At 49.8% G+C, this 21,029-nt stretch overlaps 1 protein-coding gene across 1 annotated transcript in view; it reads left to right on the forward strand.

Moving 5' to 3' along the window:
- LOC124612351 (UDP-glycosyltransferase UGT5-like) overlaps window positions 1-21,029 on the forward strand; it is a 139,224-nt gene that overhangs the window by 51,000 nt on the left and 67,195 nt on the right. The window contains exon 2 of the mRNA XM_047140504.1: window positions 5,043-5,861. Within this exon, the coding sequence (XP_046996460.1) occupies window positions 5,043-5,861 (819 nt within the window). The remainder of the gene's footprint in view (window positions 1-5,042; window positions 5,862-21,029) is intronic.

Genomic DNA, 21,029 nt, shown 5'->3' on the forward strand with positions numbered 1-21,029 from the left:
ACGGACTGTGACAACTAGCACGTGCGGCAGCTCAGTTTTTACGCTGCTAAAGAGCGTACAATGAGGCGTGACGGTAAAAGTGCAGAAAAGTATTAGAAGTGACGGGCGCTTGACAACCGCATCAGACAGTGGACATGAAAGCTGTGAGCAGTTTGCATAATGTCGCCAAAACATTTACATATCAGAATGACTTCTCGGCAATAAATATACCATATACACTGGTTTGCAAAACTAAAGGACGAAAGTAGCTCTGGCATGACGTGTCACTGCCAAGAGACATAGAGCGACGGAACTTGGACCATACGTAGAAAGAAATCCTACTGTACTACCGAAGGTAATTGAAAGAAATAAGCAATGAGACGAACAGAAATGACACTTTCATTCTGAGACCAGGGCCGGTTAGAGAACTTTTTTCTACACAGGTGCCATATTATTTTGCGCCCTCCCCCTTCCTTTCCCGCTCTCCTTCATACATCAGCAGCCGTTCCTTTTGCCCTTGGTAAGGCATTTGCAAATAAGATAATGCAGTGCGTGTGTTAAGAAGAAACACGCAATGCTCTTTCGGACAAGAATCCATATCCCAAGGAGGAGGCACTGCGGCGACTACAGCAGTCGTGGCATACGGTCGCAGTTACGAATACGAACAACCATCAGCTACAAAAGGGAGTGACGACATGGAAAATTGGTGACAGACCAGGACTCGCATCCAGATTTCCCGCTTTACTCGAGCAATCGCCGTAACAGCTTGTAATGCCGGAAATGCAAATCCTCCTCTTTCCATCTATTCTACTATAGTTTTTTTCCTTATTTTGTTACCTGAAGATATGAGATTTCTGTGTCTTTATATATTGTAATTGTTTTAAAAAATATATATATATGTCGATGTATAATTGGTTTGTTTTGTAAATATTTGTATTTTTACGCTGGATCTGGCCTAGGGCAAACTATATCAAACGATTACATCGATAGCTCGTGTGGAGAACCAAAGTGTTTAGGACCTTTGGTAGTGTTAACTCTGCCGCATGGAGTGCGGGCAGGGAGTCTGGCTGGAGTAGGGCGGTGGAGCAGGTGTGTTGTGTGACACTCCCGCGAGTTGCCGCGCTTTCGGGGTTTGGCAGCATGTAATTGCGCTCGACTTGCTATGATAGTTTGACACGGTGTCGCGGACGGAAAGCATTAGCTGGAGCACACCAAGAGCCCGTTTCACCTGGTGACCATGTCGAGAAGAAGGCGCGCCAACATCCAGCTTCTGCAATAGCAATGGCCGACAATGAGTGACTGTCGCCACCTCCTCGATCGACGACTTCAAACCTTCAATCAACCAACAAGGAAGACTGGAAGCACGTAAAGTTTTAGAACTGTATGGCAGACCTCAGCTTTTGAAACTGTTTCAAAATTACAGCAATGTAGCATGAACCTTTGTTGCTCATTGTCCCAATTGCATTACCAAGCAGGGTCCCTTCATTTTCCAGAATGAACCCAAGTGTCGTTGAAATTCAAACGCCAGCATTAAAGTAATATCATTCCATTTCACTGCTTTAATTTCAAAGTTCAGTTAAGGTATTCATAGCTGGCTACAATATTTAGATTACACAAGCACAAATCAAGAGCGCGAGTTTTGTTACCATATTTTAGCTTACCTATGACTGCAGCTCAGCTTGGTACATACAAAATTTTACTATTGTTAATTGTTCAGAATCATTTAATTCAAGTTCAAAGTTAAATCTCTTATTTCTAAATTGCGTAGATTTAAGTAGCTTTTGAAATTATTGTTGAGGTAGCCCAAGCCTAACCTTATTTTATTGAATTTCGTAGTGCTTCAGAAACAAAGTTCACTATTAATGTCAGTCACTAAATTAACTTTCAATTTTCCGGTTTTATTAATTCTTTTGCTAAATTAAGTCAGTGTAACGAAATTTATTACTTCTGACAAACGTTCAGTTTTCACACATTACGTGTCAACTTTCAGTTGCCACGCTTTTAGTGCTAATTATATGCGCAATAACCTTTCTTTTTCAATTATTATAGTAGTTGTCCATAGGACTGGCGACTGTAATTTTCCCTGAATCTCAAAATCTAATTAACGCCAATTAATTGTTAATGTAACGACCGCACATTTATTTTCTTTATTAATTTTACCCTTTAATTTCCACCAATTTCATTTGTATTTTTCCTTTCATTTAGATGTAACCCTTTCCACCTTCTTTACCGACAAATTAACTTCGGTGACGATTGCTTTTCCCAAATTTCCATTAGGTGCATGCGGTTTAATTTTTCACTGTCAGTAAGGTCGATAAGTGAGGGGAGGTTACAAGCTGTGGCTATCAGTGCACGATTCGCGACCAGACAATAACTTGTATACGTCGTCGTTCCTTCATCAGTCTGTACTGGTAAATACATTCTGAAAACCCCTTTCAGGGGTCGCTGCCTCATAGCGGCGAATAAATAAGATATTGCAGTGTCTGTGTTACTGAGAAGAACGATGCACTGATCTGTCGGACATGCATGCAAAATAGATCTAACCAGTCTACTGACCGTGGAAACGGCCTTTAAAGTTGGGTGTCTGCTAATGTGTTCCATATAAAACTTGAAACGCCATATTTACGTGCAGTAATCGCTCTTTGGATATATGATGGATAAAATTCGGAATCGCGTCATACGAATATTGAAGTCATTCCTTTCCTGACGTCTTTCACCATTGCGACCCAGTAAGACTGAACGTAGAACTGCTGATTGTTTTAATTTCAGGTCTGCCGTCGAATAACAAACGACAAATCTTTTCGTGTGATGTTAGTTACAAATTAACAATTTTCGGATTTTTTCCTTACCTTGTACTGTGAAACGTCACTTACTGCCAAATTTCATCATTCTAAAATAACAGGAAGTAACATAAAGGTTTTCTGAGTGTGATTGCATCAAGACATGTGAAATAAGTGGCCATAGTTTGTGATTGCATTGACGTACAAGCTAACGTTTATTATGCCGTCAAGGGACCGAAGACTTTAGTACGTGACATTAATTTCAACTTAATACTTCTACCGTTTCTGAGAAAAGGGGTTTTCAAACCTCGGATCGGCAGACGGACAACAGAGCGATCGGAAGAGCTCCGTTTTTGCCAACTGAGCCGCGGAACCATAACAATGCAATCAGGACCGGAAGCACCGATGAAAATACGGACGTGGGGAAGGAGTACGTGCCAAAATAGCGTTGACCGGTTTGTGTACCATGTTTAAAGATCTGGAGGTTAGTACATCCATGCAACATTATGCGTCGCGTGACAGTAAATACTTGGACCACCAAAACGATCATGTTCGACAATGTTCCTGTGTGAATTACTTAACCCCTCCCCTCTCACCATATCAGGGTACGTCCAGCATTGTCGAGCGTGATCGTTTTAGTGGCCAAAGTGCTACTGTGTGGCGAGACATAATGTTGCATGGACGTACTGACCTTAATCACTGAACACTCACCATTCATAGTCATTGTGACTCTGTACTCCTATACCATGTGTGTGTCTTCCGGGGAGGTCCATTCGGTCCTGGGTTCATTTCTATGGATGGCAATGTTCGGGCACATAGAACAGCATATAAGTAGAGGCTCTTGGAACGAGAGGATATTCGGCAAGTAAACTGGCCTGCCCCTTCCTCAATCGGCATCGATCACGTGTGGGATGCGTTGCAGCACGTCCTCATGCACCAACGATGATCCAGCAGTTGTCAACAGCGCTGATGGAGGAATGGAACGCCCTACCACAAGATTTCCATAACAAACTTGTGGGCAGCATGGGAGCGTGTTGACGAGCATGCACTGCCGTCAGCGATCATATCCCTAACAACCATGTTCCGTCTTCTGTGGTGTCTATAGCACCATCGTGAATTGCGGTGACTTCAGAGTAATTTCTACCATTGAATGAAAGTGTCATTTCTGCACGGTTCATTCCGTATTTCTTTGTTACCTTCTGTACTATACTGCAGCACTTTCCATGTACGGTCCAAGTTTCATGGAGCTACCTATGTCATCTGGCAGGGACAAATCATACGAAAGTTTCTTAGGACGGTATGTTTTGCACACCAGGGTATATTTTCCATTTCTGTGTTGGGAGACCCAAGATACGGACATCGTAAACACCCTGGGAGCTAAGCAAAAGAGCTAGAAACTAGTTAATGATCTCGGTGACGAAAACAATATTAACTGATCGCTGCATGCCCTGATAACTGTAGCAGTAGCCGGCCGGTGTGGCCGTGCGGTTCTAAGCGCGTCAGTTTGGAACCGCGTGACCGCTACGGTCGCAGGTTCGAATCCTGCCTCGGGCATGGATGTGTGCGATGTCCTTAGGTTAGTTAGGTTTAAGTAGTTCTAAGTTCTAGGGGACTGATGACCTGAGATGTTAAGTCCCATAGTGCTCAGAGCCATTTTGAACTGTAGCAGTAGCAGTGGTTAGACACACGTCGCAAACAAGCAAGGCTGACAGTAATAATAAATAAGTGGTTAAAATATATACATAGCATTCACAATAAGTGAATGAAACCTTTCTGCTTACAGAACAGGTAATCACTGACACAGCCACACCATCTTCCTGACCTAGCGCTCGTTTCCTGCAACCAAGATACGAGTAGATAACAATTCGCTTCAGGTGAAGACTCTATCCTCAGACGACGTTATCTATTACCATTTCGTGAGGTACATGACCCAACGCCTTCCTGCAAAATATTGCAAAGACAGTGGTTAGTCTGGGTTGGGGATTCACTCTGCCCGAGGACTGGGTGTTTGTGTTGCCCTCACCAGTTCATCATCGTAATCGTCGTCATCCGTCAAAGTGACTAAAATTGGACTGTTTGAAGATTAGGACTTTCTATGGGCGCTGATGGCTGCGCAGTTGCGTGCCCCACAAACCATCACGATAGGGGTTAGTGACTTAAGCTAAAAGTATGTTGAGCAAATAATTTAAATTTAGGGACATCTTTTGACATGACTTACTTTTTACTGACGATATTTTAGCTGAACATGAATTCCTACTATAGCCATCCATATTTTTTTTGCAGATGCAGTACATTTTCCTGGTGATTACAGTGGCAGTGCTACATGGAGAATCGAATGCTGCCCGCATTCTGGGTCTGTTCAATTATCCAGGAAAGAGCCACTTCGTAATGTTCGAGGAGGTGATGAAGGCGCTCGCTGCCAAAGGCCACGAGGTGTTTGTCTACAGCCACTTCCCTCAAGCGAAGCCTGTACCAAACTACACTGACGTAAGCCTGGTCGGTTCTCTGCCTTCCGTCGTGAATGGAATTCCCATGGACGATACGTTTGGTAGAGGTGATCCTTTGGTAACATTGAAACTACTCGAAAGCCTCGCAGTGCATGCGTGTGATAAGCTGCTGCAGTTCCCCCCAATGCAACAGCTAATGAAGTCAAATGAAAAATACGATCTAATCTTCACTGAGCCATTCACGACCGACTGTATGCTGCCCTTCGTCTACAAATTTCAGGCACCCAATATTGGACTAATTTCTTCTGTCTTTATGCCGTGGAATCCGGATCGTTTTGGTTTACCTGAAAATCCGTCGTATTTGCCACACATGTTTCTACTGCTCAGTGACCACATGAACTTCTTTGAGCGTCTGAGAAACGCATGGTATGTGACCTATAGCAAGTTATTTTTTTACGAGTACATGGACAAACCTACAAATCAGATAGTCAGGAAGTACTTTGGCGACAGCCTCCCTCCTTTACAAGAAATAGCAATAAGTACTAGTATGCTTTTCGTCAATTCACACCCATCTTTGAATCCTCCGCGACCAATTGTTCCAGCTGTTGTGGAGGTCGGCGGTATACACATCAAACATGCGCAGGAACTCCCAAAGGTAAGTGATTCAGTTTACTATATTCACGTCATAGTAAGTTAAACCCTAATATAAAAAAAGGAAAAAATCCTGCTCAGGAAGCGCACCTATCCCGGGTGTAACCCCTGCAGGTCCAGGGATTAGAATAGGCCTGAGGTATTCCTGCCTGTCGTAAGAGGCGACTTAAAGGAGTCTCTCACGTTTCGGCTTTTGTGATGGTCCCCTGTAGGGTTTGACCTCAGTTCCTCGAACTTTCCCTGATGAACGAGCCAATTGGGGAAGGGCGCCTTACGTGGCACAGTGTCCATCCTGCGCTGAGACCTCTCGCATCCTTCATTCTCCAGCTGTTAGATGAGCTCACCCTCCTGGGTGCGTTTTCCTCCATCCTCAGTGCCATATCGCTTTCTGCGCTGACGAGACGATAATGGACTTCTTAGGTTGTTTGCGCCTGATATCCAGTTCGGTAGCCAGTCTGTAGTGGTGGGGTCTCCATGTATCCTGTTGGTTGTAGCCCCCTGAACACACACGAATCGCTCTGCTGATGCCTGCGCCGTTAACTCCCCACATGTGCAAAGGAGTAGATGCCCATCACCCTGGGGAATCGGGACTCAAGGCAATGGAAATTCTGCCAGGTGACCTTTGCTGTGGCTGAGTGGCGCCCGTGGGGAGGGCCTCTGGTCGGAGTGGAGCACTTAGAGACAAGTTTTTGGAGGTGGAGGGCTTGTCCAAAATAGGCTCATGGTCGGACCTGATAAAAACAGCATCCTCTGCCCAGTCATGGGCATTACTCGCTTGTGACGAGGTTGGGGATGTTTGTTTCCATCATGCCCCATAAGAGCTTAAATATGGTCCAGGGTATCAAATTTTGTAGGGACATTCTTTTGCAGTCTGCGATGAGCTGTGCACCAGTTTAGAGAGGGCGAGGTGTCCATTTCATCCAGCGTGCACACTGGGATTTGATAGATAATCAGGTTGCCACTTGGGCCTTCATCTTCGCCTTAGTGTGTGACACATTACCCAAGAAGGTCAAGGTAATTGTCTTCCCTCCCTGATACAGTGATTTAAGTGCTGGAAGTTTGGTCGTGTCTTCCTGCTGTACTTCCAGCGTCACCTGATGGGATGTCCTTCATATCCCAATACTCCCTGTGCCCTGCCTCCCATCTGTGTCAACTACAGAGAGCACCATTCGCCTTGCTCGCCAGACTGCAGGAGTCTCCAGAAAGAAAGGAAAATAATGGAATACAAGGCCCTGGACCGACTCACTTGCACTGAGGCTAAGAGAAAATGAGAGGCTGCATCCTGTGCATATGTCAGTCTATGCTGCCACTAAGGCAATGGTTCTAAAATCTTCTGTTCCACAGCGTAAAGTTGGCTCTGAGCTGTCAGACTCCACATGCCCACTTTATGGTGGGGGCACTTTCCTCCCTGTTGATCCTGCACAACCTACTGCCCCAGCCATCGTGGACGTCAGTTCCCAGTTCTCAGCTGGAATAGTATCTCCTTCGGCTCCTCTCTCCAGGAAGGGATCCCTTTGGACACTTTCATCTCAGGTTCCTACCAGTGGCCAAACTGACAATCGTCAGTGGCTGAAGCAACCAGAGGTAGCTGGTTATATGGCTTAAAGATCTTCCTTGGTCTGTGAGACTGAATCAGTCAAACCCTCCCAGTCAGGTAAATATACAGAGCAGCGTCACAAACCTAAAAATAAAGACCCCCAACAACCAAGGCACTGTGGTGGCATCCACACCACCACTCCCCCCCCCCCCTGCGGGTCTGGGGTAAGAATAGGCCTGAGGTATTCCTGCCTGTCGTAAGAGGCTACTAAAAGGAGTTCCAACCGTTTCGGCCTTCCATGTGATAGTCCCCCTTAGGGTTTGACCTCCATTTTTCAAAATTCTACAGAAGTACGAGCCTTTTGGGGAAGGACACCTTACATGGTGTACCACTGGTCCTCGGTGCACTAAGACCTTGGCACTCATCATTGTAATGGCGTTGTAACCATACCCACTATTACTCAAATTGGGCCTAAACGCCTGATGGGTTGTACAAGTTACGCCCATAGTGCATCCCCATCTGCACCTACGATCATGATGGACTTTCCATGGCACCAGAAATCCAGCACGGTAGCCAGTCCGTTGCGGTGGGGTCGTCATGTACCCTCTAGGTTGTAGCCCCCTGACAACACTGGGATCATACTGCCGATACCTGAGCTGCAACCTCCCCACGTCGGCCAAGGAGTAGATGCCCATCTCCTTGGGGCATCAGGACTCCCGGCAACTTATCTCCTGCCAGGTGGCACTTGCTGAGGCTGGGTGTCGCCCGTGGGGAGAGCCCCTGGTCGGAGTGGGTGGTATCAGGGCGGAGGTTTCGTAGATGAAACGACAATATGTATCAGGTCGCTCTGCGGCCGAGTCTTCCAAAAGGACAGGTACTGTCTCTGGTTCTGGTTCTCCTGCCCTTACCCCCTTGGCCACTCCCTGAGAGGAAGGACAGGCCCGCCGGCTTGGGGCGAAGTACTTCCCCCGCTATTTGGTCTGTTCTCGAACCGATGGGGAGACGTTCGCCACCTCCAAGCCCATGTTCTTTGTTCAGCACATTGAGGACATCTTTGGGGAAATCGAGGCTCTCAATAAAATGCGTTCGGGGTCCGTTCTTATAAAGACCACCTCCGCCACACAGTCGGCGGCGCTCCAGGCGTGTGACCGACAAGGGGACATCACAGTGTCCATTGTCCCGCATCTGGCACTAAATAGGACGCAGGGGGTTATTTTTCATCGGGACCTCCTGCTGCAATCTGATGAGGAGCTCAGGGCCAACCTGGAGCGCCGAGGCGTGCATTTTGTCCGGCGAGTCCAGCGTGGCCCCAAAGACCGTCGCATCGACACTGAGGCCTTTATCCTCACCTTCGAAGGGGACATTCTCCCGGAGAAGGTAAAGGTGATGTGCTACTGGTGCGACGTGCGACCTTACGTCCTGCCTCCTATGCGCTGTTTTTGGTGTTTGCGCTTTGGGCACATGTCGTCACGGTGTGAGGCTGAGCCCCTTTCTGGCGATTGTGGACGTCCTCTTTGTGAGGAACATACATGCACCCCACCATCTCGGTGCATTAATTGCCCTGGCCTCCACTTGCCTAGATCCTTAGACTGCCCCGCGTATCAGAAGGAGAAAAAGATTCAAGAACTCAAAACTTTGGATCGGCTCTCTTATTCTGAGGCCAGGAAGAAGTATGATCGCCTCCATCCCGTGACGTTGACCACTTCATTTGCCTCAGTCGTGTCCACTCCTTCCACGGTATCCTCACCCCTATCCTGTCCCCCCTCCACCTCCTCCCCCCATCCGGGGTGTGTGCCTCCGCCTCCCAACTCCCTTCCAAATCCTCCTCCCCCCGTGGCCTCCGCCCCCTCTGCCCCAGGGGCCACCCATCCTCCTCCTCCTCCCCAACCCCCCGCCGCCTGAGAAGCGATCCTCTTCTCCGGTGTCCATCGGGGAAACGTTCCGGACACCAGCTTCCGAGGTCTGGCGTTCCAAAACGGACCCCGCGCGTGAGGACCTTCTTTGGGTCCAGCCCACCATCCCTGTGCCTCCTCAGACTTCCAAGAAGGCCTCAAAGAAGTAGTCTCTATCCCCGTCTCCACCCCGGCGCGTTTCGTCTGACGCTCCATCCGTGAGTCGCTGCTCCCGGCCGTCCTCAGTTTCGCCGGGACGCTCTGCTGCCAGGCGCTCAGATGGCGTCTCATCGGCAAATGATGCTGCCCCTCCTACACAACCCGGGACAGCGGCCGCAGCTGGCGAGCACTTGATGGAACAGGATCCGCCTCCCGCCGGTTGTAGCGTTGTTCCCTCGAAACCTGGCCCTCCGCGGCCGTCGAGGTGACCAGCTCTTCCCCCGTCTCTTTCCCCCTCTTTTTTGACTAGCGATGGCCTTGTTACATTGGAACATAAGAGGTATTCGGTCTACTCGGGAGGAATTACAACTGCTCCTCCGCCTGCACTGTCCGCTCGTCCTTGGTCTCCAGGAAACCAAGTTGCGCATGACTGACGTATTGCCATTACCCACTATACCTCGGAGCGGTATGACCTCACCCCTGTGGACGGTATCCCAGCTCACGGTGGGGTCATCTTGCTCGTTCGGGACGATGTCTATTACCATCCCATCCCATTGACCACCCCACTCCAAGCAATAGCTGTCCGTATTACTCTTTCTGCTTTTACTTTTTCAGTTTGTACCATCCACACTCCGTCATCCGCAGTTAGTCGGGCTGACATGATGCACCTGATCGTTCTGCTTCCCCCGCCGTTTTTATTGTTTGGTGACTTCAATGCCCATCATCCCCTTTGGGGCTCTCCTGCATCCTGTCAAAGAGGCTCACTCTTGGCGGATGTCTTCAACCATCTCAATCTTGTCTTCCTCAATACCGGCGCTCCGACTTTCCTCTCCTCTACTCATACCTACTCCCACTTGGACCTCTCGATCTGTTCTACCACTCTTGCCCGTCGGTTCGAGTGGTATGTCCTTTCTGACACCTATTCGAGCGACCACTTCCCCTGTGTCGTTCGTCTCCTGCACAACACCCCATCCTCACGTCCTTCGCGCTGGAACATGCCGAAAGCTGACTGGGGACTTTACTCCTCCCTGGCGACCTTTTCGGACCACGATTTTCTCAGTTGTGACAGGTCGAATACCCCACGGCTGTTATCACCAATGCTGCCGAACGTTCCATTCCTCGTACTACCTCTTCTTCACGTCGTGTTTCCGTCCCCTGGTGGAACGAGGCTTGTAGGGACGCTATCCATGCTCGACGACGTGCTTTACGCACCTTTCGCCGCCATCCTACGTTGGCGAATTGTATTGAATACAAACGACTCCGAGCGCAATGCCGTAGAGTCATCAAAGACAGCAAAAAAGCTTGTTGGGCCTCTTTCACCAGCTCCTTTAACAGTTTTACTCCCTCTTCTGTCGTCTGGGGTGGCCTGCGCCGGCTGTCGGGCATTAAGGCCCACTCCTCGATACCTGGCCTGACCTCAGGTAATGAGGTCCTTGTTGATCCTGTGGCTGTCTCCAACGCCTTTGGCCGCTTTTTCGCGGAGGTTTCAAGCTCCGCTCATTACCACCCTGCCTTCCTTCCCAGGAAAGAGACAGAAGAGGCTCGGCGACCTTCCTTCCACTCGCTGAATCTGGAAACTTATAATGCCCCCTTTACTATGCGGTACCTTGAACGTACGCTTGCAGTGTCCCGGTCCTCTGCTCGGGGGCCAGATGCCATTCACGTTCAGATGCTGGCACACCTTTCTCCGGCGGGCAAAAGCTTCCTTCTTCGTACCTACAATCGCGTCTGGACCGAAGGTCAGGACCCCATGCGTTGGCGTGACGCTGTCGTTGTTCCTATACCCAAACCCGGGAAGGATAGACACCTTCCTTCTAGTTACCGCCCAATTTCTCTTACAAGCTGTGTCTGTAAGGTGATGGAGCACATGGTTAATGCTCGGTTAGTCTGGATTCTTGAATCTCGACGGTTACTTACTAATGTCCAATGCGGCTTTCGTCGCCGCCGCTCCGATGTTTACCACCTTGTGACCTTGTCGACATTCATCATGAACAACTTTTTGCGAAGGCGCCAAACGGTAGCCGTGTTCTTCGACTTGGAGAAGGCTTATGATACCTGTTGGAGAGGAGGTATCCTCCGCACTATGCACAGGCGAGGCCTACGCGGTCACCTGCCCCTTTTTATTGATTCCTTTTTAACGGATCGAAAGTTTAGGGTACGTGTGGGTTCCGCCTTGTCCGACGTCTTCCTACAGGAGAACGGAGTGCCTCAGGGCTCCGTCTTGAGCGTAGCCCTTTTTGCCATCGAGATAAATCCAATTATAGATTTCATTCCACCTAATGTCTCAGGCTCTCTCTTTGTCGATGACTTCGCGATCTACTGCAGTGCCCAGAGAACATGCCTCCTGGAGCGAGCCTTCAGCGTTGTCTAGACAGCCTCTACTCATGGAGCGTGGCAAATGGCTTCCGGTTCTCTGAAGAGGAGACGGTTTGTATCAACTTTTGGCGATATAGAGCGTTCCTTCCGCCATCCTTACATCTCGGTCCCTTTGTTCTCCCATTCGTGGAAACAACTAAGCTTCTAGGGCTCACATTGGACAGGAAACTTTGTTGGTCTCCCCACGTCTATTATTTGGCGGCCCGTTGTACAAGTTCCCTTAATGTCCTCAGAGTTCTTGGCGGTTCATCTTGGGGAGCGGATCGCACTGTCCTGCTTCGCTTGTATCGGTCCATAGTCCGATTGAAGCTGGATTATGGGAGCTTCGTGTACTCGGCCATCCCTCTTACGCCGTCCCAACTCCGTCCACCATCGGCGGTTACGTCTTGCGACCGGAGCCTTCTACACTAGTCCTGTCGAGAGTCTTCATGCTGAAGCTGCCGAATTACCATTGACCTACCGGCGCAACGTACTGCTGTGTAGATATGCCTGCCGGCTGTTGTCAATGCCCAACCACCCCTCTTATCTGCCCTCCTTCGCCGATTCTCTCGACCGTCAGTACGGGTTGTATGTGTCTGCCCTGCTGCCCCCCCCCCCCCCCCCCCCCGGAGTCCGCTTCTGTCGCCTGCTTCGACAATTGGATTTTGCCCTCCCTGCCACCTTCAGAGAGGGTGAGAGCCCGACACCACCTTGGCTCCAGGCTCCGGTTCATATTTATCTCGACCTCAGCTCACTCCTGAAGGGGGGTACTCCGGCTGCAGTGTTGCTCACGGTTTGTCGAACTTCGTGCTCGATTTGCCGGTCACACCTTTATTTACACCGATGGCTCCAAAACTGACGATGGTGTCGGCTGTGCCTTTGTCGTCGGGGCCGCCACCTTTAAATACCGGCTCCTCGACCAATGTTCCAGCTTTACGGCCGAGCTTTTTGCTCTTCATCAGGGCGTTCTGTATGCCCGCCGCCACCACCATTCATCGAATGTACTCTGCTCTTATTCCCTCAGTGCTCTTCAGAGCCTTGGAGCTCCCTATCCGGTCCATCCCTTGGTGCAACGGATCCAGCAGTCCCTCCATTCTTTCGCTGATAATCGTTCTCCTGTCAGTTTTCTGTGGGTTCCTGGACATGTAGGAGTGCCTGGGAATGAGGCTGCAGATGCTGCAACCAAGGCTGCAGTCCTCATGCCTTGGGCAGCCTCCCATTGTGTCCCGTCATCTGACGTTCGTGGGATTATTTGTAAGAGGGTTGTATCGTTGTGGTGGGATGCTTGGTCATCCCTCCAAGGAAATAAGCTCGGGGCAGTAAAACCGCTCCCAACTGCTTGGACAACCTCCTCCCGACCATCTCGGCGAGAAGAGGTCCTTCTGACCAGGTTGCGGATTGGGCATTGCCGGTTTAGCCACCGCTACCTGCTCTCCGGTGACCCAGCCCCGCAGTGCCCTTGTGGTCAAGCATTCACAGTGCGCCATGTTTTATTGTCGTGTCCCCGCTTTAGTCAATCTCATGTTGTCCTGTCCCTGCCATCTACTTTACCGGGTATTTTAGCTGATGACGCTCGAGCAGCTGCTCGTGTTCTGCGTTTTATAGCTTTGACTGGCTTGTCCAATGACACCTAACTTTTTACTTATTTTATCTGCATCTTTGTCAGGACTTACTGGTGCCCCCCCCCCCCCCTCCCCTTGAGTTTTGCTAGATTCCGTGTGCTCTAACATCTGTGACTGGGCGCTAATGACCTCAGTAGTTGAGCGCCCTTAAACCCCACCAAAAAAAAAACTCCCCTCCCAGGGGGTCCATAACTCTTTCGTAGATACATGCGTAGTGAGCAAGGGACCCTGAGCTAGTGTGGCCTTCGTTCCTTTCCGGGCTGCATACCTTCCCTTTCCGCATCCTTCCCCATCCCCCATCTTCGCCCCCCCCCCTCACCTCCGCCTCTTTCCTTCCTTTTCTCCCCCTCTGGGAGTATGTTTTGTGCCTATATCCAGATACGGACGCTCAAAACTATAACAAATTATTTGCTTTCTCCGCTTGCAAGTCTTTGCCCTTCCTTTGTCCTTCCTTTATCCTTCTCTTTTCCTTACCTCTTCTCTTTGCCCTTTTCTCCGTTGCAGCGTTTGAGACTTCCTTTCCCTTCGTTTTTTCCCTTTCCCTTTTTTCCTCCCTGTGCGTGTCTGAAGGCCGACCCACGAATTTCCACGCGTAGCCGGTAACGGGGTAACGCGTAATTACCCGCCCCGGGTAGGCAGGTAGGACACGTACGTACCCCCTGGTAACGGCCAGGCCCAGGGAGGGGTGATTACCCGAGCTGATACCTTCCGAAAGTTCCGATTGGTCCCTCTGTCCTTTTCTCGGAAGGTGTGACCCGAGGTGTGAACAATCACCTAAGGCGGGAGTGCCCTCAGAGAGGCCCCCCACACGGAAGAAGCGCGCCATCGGACACGCCGGTAATCATGGGGATACTTTCGCAATGGTTTCTTCATTTTCTACTATGTCTGCTCACAAGCGTAAGTTCAATGAGTCTCAGCCACAGACAGTCCTTCCATCGTTGCCACAGTTCCTTATTTCTTAGTCTGACGAAGGTCATGACTTCTCCACGGTCAACCCTTTCATTATTCAGAAAGGTGTCGACGCAATTGCAGGTCCTGTAAAGTCTTGTTCCAGAGTACGAAATGGCACCTTGTTATCAGAAACAGTCAGTGGCCTCCAGCAACAAAAATTGCTGCGTTCTTCACTGCTACACACCTTCCCTGTCCAGGTGGAACCGCACCACACTTTAAATTCATCACGTGTGGTCGTTTGTACACGCTCCCTCGACGGATTGTCTGACGAGGAAATTCGACACTACCTGTCTGACCAGGGCGTAACGGCTGTTCATAGTCTGAAAAGGGTTGACACGAACATCATTCCAGCCTGTACTGTCTTCTTGACATTTGACAAAGTTCAACTCCCATCGAAAAACAAAGCAGGCTATGAGATAATTTCCGTTCGCCCTTACATCCCAAACCCTACGCGTTGCTATCAGTGTCAGCGGTTCAATCACACAAGCCAGTCCTGTTCCAACCCGGCTAAATGTTGTGTGTGGCAAGGATGCCCATGAGGGTGCTTGTCCATCTCCATCCCCTCGTTGCCTCAACTGTATGGGTGACCACGCTGCTTCCTCTCGAGATTGCCCCATTTTTAAAGACGAAAAGCTCATTCAGGAAATCAGAGTGAAGGAAAAGGTGTCGACCTTTGCTGCTCGAAAATTATTCGCCAGTCGAGAACCCACCGTTCCTCAGACAGGAAAATACAGCTCTGCCCTTGCCTCTCCTTGGCCAAGAAAGGAGGTGGCCACGCAGACTTGTGATCCGACCTTCAGTGCCACGGTCGTCAGATCGGCCAGCGCAAGGATCGGCCTTTCAGCCTCCCCACTTTCGCCTGCTCATTCTATGGCTCACCCTTCGTCGGGTTCTGCTAAATCTCGAGCACACAAGTCAGACACCAAGACTTCGAAAAAAGAGCATACTCGTGAAGATTTTTTATGTACCCCAACTTCACAACCATCCGTTCCTCCTTCATCTAAACATCATGTTCCAAGAATGCTAATAAGAAACCCAGTTCCACTCCTTCTCCGCCAAGGCGTGTCTCATCTACAGCACCACCTGGCGGTACTCCCCCTCGGCCGTCTTCTGTGTCGCCGAGGCGCACTGCTGGCGGCCGATCAACCGGCCGATCGCTGGTGGCAGGAGCTGCTCCTGCACAACCTATCTTCTGCCTTTGGCTGAATGCCATTCCATGCTGTCGGTCGCAAGCTCTGAGCAGTCGTTGAGTTGACGGCAACCTTGGTCACATTCCTCCACTTTCTGTTCACCCTATGTCCATTATCCTCTGGAATATCCGCGGCATTCGAGCCAATCGGGATGAATTGTCGATCCTCTTACGATCCTACTCGCCGGGCATCTTCTGTCTTCAGGAAACAAAGCTATGGCCCCACGACTGCTTTGTTTTCCCCCATTTTAAGTCCGTCAGATTTGATCTCCCCTCTGTTGAAGGCACTCCAGCCAATGGAGGACTCATGATTCTTCTCCATGATACTCTCCATTATCACCCAATCCCCTTAAACACTTCCTTCCAAGCTGTCGGTGTCCGTCTTTCCCCTTCCGGATACACGTTCTCTCTTTGTACTGTATACATTCCATCATCCACACCAATGGCACGAGCTGATTTCCTTCATCTTCTTGGTCAGCTTCCACCCCCCCCCCCCACCCTCTTTTCCTGGTTGGGGACTTCAATTACCCACCACCCGCTTTGGGGATCTCCACATCCTTGTCCGCGTGGCTCAGTATTGCTAGACGTCTTCCACCAAGCGGATCTAGTTTGCCTCAACACTGGGGACCCTACATTTTTGTCTGCCTCCACGACAAATTTCTCACATTTGGACCTTTCGGTCGGTACTGTTCCGCCCGCTCGGCGCTTATAATGGTTCGCCCTTGATGATACACAATCGAGTGACCACTTTCCATGTGTCCTTAGACTGCAGCCTCAACTGCCATATATGCGCCCGCGACACTGGAAGCTTGCCCAAGCCGATTGGACACTTTTGTCGTCTCTACCGACATTCGATGACCGTCACTTTCCTAGTGTCGACGATGAGATCACACATATTACAGACGTTATTCTTACAGCTGCGGAACGTTCAATACCACGCACCTCCGAATTGCCCCGACGCCCCCCAGTTCCTTGGTGGAACGAGGCATGCCGTGATGCAATACCTGAGCGGCGACGTGCTCTTCGTGTTTTCCGCCACCATCCTACTTTGGCCAACTGTATCCGCTATAAGCAGTTCCGTGCCCGATGCCGTCGCGTCATCCGCGATAGCAAGAAGGCAAGCTGGAAAGTCTTTACTAGCTCATTTAACACCTTCACTCCCTCCTCGGAAGTTTGGAGTCGGATTCGACGGTTATCTGGCGCGCCTAGTTTCTGCCCGGTCTCTGGGCTCAATGTCGCGCGTGATACGCTAGTGGACCCCGTCGCATTTTCTAACTCATTGGGTCAACACTGTGCTGAGATTTCGAGCTCTTCAAATTACCCGCCAGCGTTTCTCCCGAAGAAACGTGCAGCGGAAGTGCAACCTCTCAAAATCGGGAAAGCTGTAATACTGTTTTCTCCATGCGGGAACTCCAACATGCACTCTCTTCTTCTCGCTCCTCGGCCCCAGGACCGGATGGCATCCACATCCAAATGTTGCTGCATTTATCAACCCATAGTCTGCGTTACCTCCTTCGCCTTTATAATCGAATTTGGACCGACAGTACTTTGCCCAGACGATGGCGGGAAGTTACCGTCGTTCCTGTTCCGAAACCTGGAAGGGACAAACATCTCCCCTCTAGCTATCACCCCATTTCTCTCACGAGTAGTGTATGTAAGGTTTTGGAGCGTATGGTGAATTGCTGTTTAGCTTGGTGGCTTGAGTCCCGCAGTCCAACACCTGCCCAATGCGGTTTCCGAAAGCATCGTTCTGCAGTTGACCATCTTGTTGCTCTCTCCACTTATATCATGAACAATTTTCTCCGGAAACGCCAAACAGTAGCAATATTTTTGATCTGGAGAGAGCATACGATACCTGTTGGAGGACAGTCACACTCCGCACACTGTTCTCTTGGGGCTTTCGAGGTCGGCTGCCACTTTTTCTTCGTAAATTAATGGCAGAGCGCCCATGTAGAGTGTGGGTGAACACTACTCTCTCCCATACTTCCTCCCAAGAAAACAGGGTACCCCAGGGCTCCGTGCTAAGTGTTGTACTGTTTGCCATTGCTATAAATCCCATTATGGATTCTCCCCTTCCTGATGTCTCGGGCTCCCTCTTTGTGGACGATTTTGTGATCTAGTACAGCTCTCAACTGACCATCCTTCTTGAACGACGTCTTCAAGGATGTCTCGATCGCCTCCACTCTTGGAGCATCGAAACCGGCTCCCGCTTTTCACCCAGTAAGACCGTTTGTGTTAATTTTTGGCGTCGTAAGGAGTTTCTTCCACCCGCCTTACATCTAGGACCTGACAACCTTCCGTTTTCGGACGTCGCTAAATTCTTGGGTCTTATTTTTGACAGAAAACTGTGCTTGTCTTCCCACGTTTCCTATCTTTCAGCTCGCTGTCTGCGATCCATCAACACCCTCCATGTTCTGAACGGTACCTCCTGGGGAGCGGGCCGAGTGGTCCTTCTCTGCCTCTATCGCGCCTTAGTGGGCTCGAAGTTGGACTATGGAAGGATAGTTTACTCCTGCTCTGCAGTCTATTCTTCTGCGTCTCGACTCTATCCACCACCGTGTATTACGTTTAGTGTCTGGAGGTTTTTGCACCAGCCCTGTGGAAAGCCTTTACGCTGAGACTGCTGAACCTGCGCTGTCCAATCGGCGAGCTGTCCTTGTGAATCGTTATGCTAGCCATCTGTCTTCCATGCCTGCTAATCCGGCCCATGGCATTTTTTTCGACGCCTCGTTGGATTTAGGGTATGCAGGCCGCCCTTCCTCCCTACTACCACCGGGAGTCCGCTTCTGTCAACTGCTCCATTCTCTTTCCTTCCGCTTTCCTAAAACCACCTTGACAACTTGGGGTGCAGCAGCGCCCTGGCTCCATCCCCGGGCTTGCCTGCTCCGTGACCTTTGTTAGTTTTCCAAGGATGGTACCTCTTCACTTCTTTATCGTTGGGCATTTTCTGCTCTATGTGCACAAATGAAGGAAGCCACATTTATTTACACTGATGGCTCGAAAACATCGTTAGGTGTAGGGAGTGCCTATATTGTTGGCGACACCCCAAATCGATTTCGGCTTCCCGACCAGTGTTCGGTTTATACTGCGGAGCTTTACGCTGTTCTCCAGGCTGTCCAATACATCCGTTGCCATCAGTGGATACAGTATGTTATCTGTTCAGATTCTCTCAGGTCTCTCCTCAGTCTCCAAGCTCTCTACCCTGTCCACCATCTAGTCCACCGGATTCAGGACTGCCTGCGCTTGCTCCACTTGGGGGCGTCTCGGTGGCGTTTCTCTGGATCCCAGGACACGTTGGTATCTGTGGAAATGAGGCAGCCGATATAGCGGCCAAGGCAGCAGTCTCTCTTCTTCGGCCAGCTATTCGATCGATTCCCTTCGCCGATCTACGGAATGTTTTATGTCGTCATGTTGTTCTTTTAAGGCACGCACATTGGTCGACACTTCCCCATAATAAATTGCGGGACGTGAAAGCTCTTCCCTGTGCTTGAACCTCTTCCTCCCGAACGCGTCGTCGGGAGGAGGTAATTTTAACTAGGCTCCGGATAGGGCATTGCCTTTTTAGCCATCGACATCTTTCAAGCTGTGATCCTCCCCCACTCTGTCCCCACTGCTCTCAGCTGTGGACGGTAAGACACCTTTTGAGTGCCCCTATTTTACTCCGTTACGTGCCCGTCTACAGCTGTCGCCTGATATATCGTCCATTTTAGCAGATGACACGCGCTGGGCCGATCGCGATCTCGAGTTTATTAGTGCCAATGAGATGACGTCAGTCATTTGAAGCTCTTTTTGAGGACAACCAACCCCTTTCTGTAGTGGATTTTTAAGCTTTCCTTCTGCTTTTAGTTTCTCCAACTTTTTGAGTTTCGTTCCCATTGCTGCTGGTTTCCATTTTCGTTTTTTACCGTTTTCAAAGTCACAGACCGGGCACTAATGACCATAGCAGTTTTGCGCCTCGAAACGAAAACAAACAACAACAACAAAAAAAACCACCTCTACCTCCGAGCTCTTTGAGGATGAGGTGGAGATTCTAGCGTCCGCTGAGGAACTACATCTCGCTCGGCCCTTGGACACATTGGATGTCGATTGCATAGGTACTCAATGGGTGCCAGCAGGTGCCCCTGAGGAGTAGACTGCCTCATTGAGTGTTTCATGCCTTCCCTCTGCCACGATCACGGAATCCTTCAGTGGAATTGTGGGGGTTTTTCCACCACCTGACTGAGCTACAGCAGCTGCTAAGCTTTACACCTGCTTTCTGCATTCCCCTCCAGGAAACCTGGTTCCTGGCAATGCAGACCCCTGCCATCCACAGCTATATGGAATATTACAGGAACCAAAGCGACTATAATAGAATGTCAGGTGGAGTTTTTGTCTATGTCCTGATCTCTGTAGTGAACCTTTGCCACTTCAAAACCGTCCTGAAGTTGTAGCTGTCAGGATGATGACGATGCATGAAATATGTCTGCAATGTATATCTTCCTCCTGATGCTGCAGTATCCCTGGACTTATGGGCTGCACTGATACATCAACTCCCTGAGCCTTTCCTACTTTTGGGAGATCTTAAAACTCATAACCCCTTGTGGGGTGGCGCCATGTTGACTGACCGAGGTACGGAGGTCGAAAATTTACTGTCACAATTAGACCTCCACCTCTTAAATACAGGTGGTGCCACACATTTCACTGTGGCACGTGGCACACATTCGGCCATTGATCTCTCGGTCTACAGCCGTGGCCTTCTCCCACCTATCAACTGGAGAGCACATGATTACCTGTGTGGCAGTGAGCAGTTCCCCATCTTATGGTCTTTCCCCCCACCATGCCCATGGATGCGTACACAGATGAGCTTTAAACAAGGCAGACTGGAAGCCACTACCTCTGCTATCACTGCTGGATCTTCCCCACATAGTGCCATCTGTTTTTTCATTGATCGTTTCTGCAGACAGAAAATACGATATGTCGTTTTCTAGGGTGAAAGACAGTCGCCGGAAGTCGCTGAGACAGCTGAAGAGCGTCGGAGAGCTCCACAGCAAAATCAGCGGCACCCTTCCCTAGAGCACCTAATAATCTTTAAGCTTATCTTCTGGTAAACCTTCCGGGATGTAAGGTCGTGGTCAATGAAACTCTTCAGCTCTTAACGTTTCGTCCAGAGCTGCGCTGGACATCTTCAGAGGGGTGTTTCTCCTCCGGTGAGTCTTGCATGTCGGCAAGACTCACCGTAGGAGAAACACCCCTCTGAAGATGTCCAGCGCAGCTCTGGACGAAACGTTAAGAGCTGAAGAGTTTCATTGACCACGACCTTATATCCCGGAAGGTTTACCAGAAGATATGTCATCCGGTCGTGAAAGCTTTCGTACTATAACCTTTAAGCTGCTCCATGCCTTAGTTCGCCTGCTTAAAAACGACAGAACTAAGAGTGTTGGGAGAGTTGTCTACCATTGGGTGCCATACGTCACCTTTGCATGTCTGG

Source organism: Schistocerca americana, chromosome 4, assembly GCF_021461395.2.
Source record: "Schistocerca americana isolate TAMUIC-IGC-003095 chromosome 4, iqSchAmer2.1, whole genome shotgun sequence".
Lineage (NCBI taxonomy): Eukaryota > Metazoa > Arthropoda > Insecta > Orthoptera > Acrididae > Schistocerca > Schistocerca americana.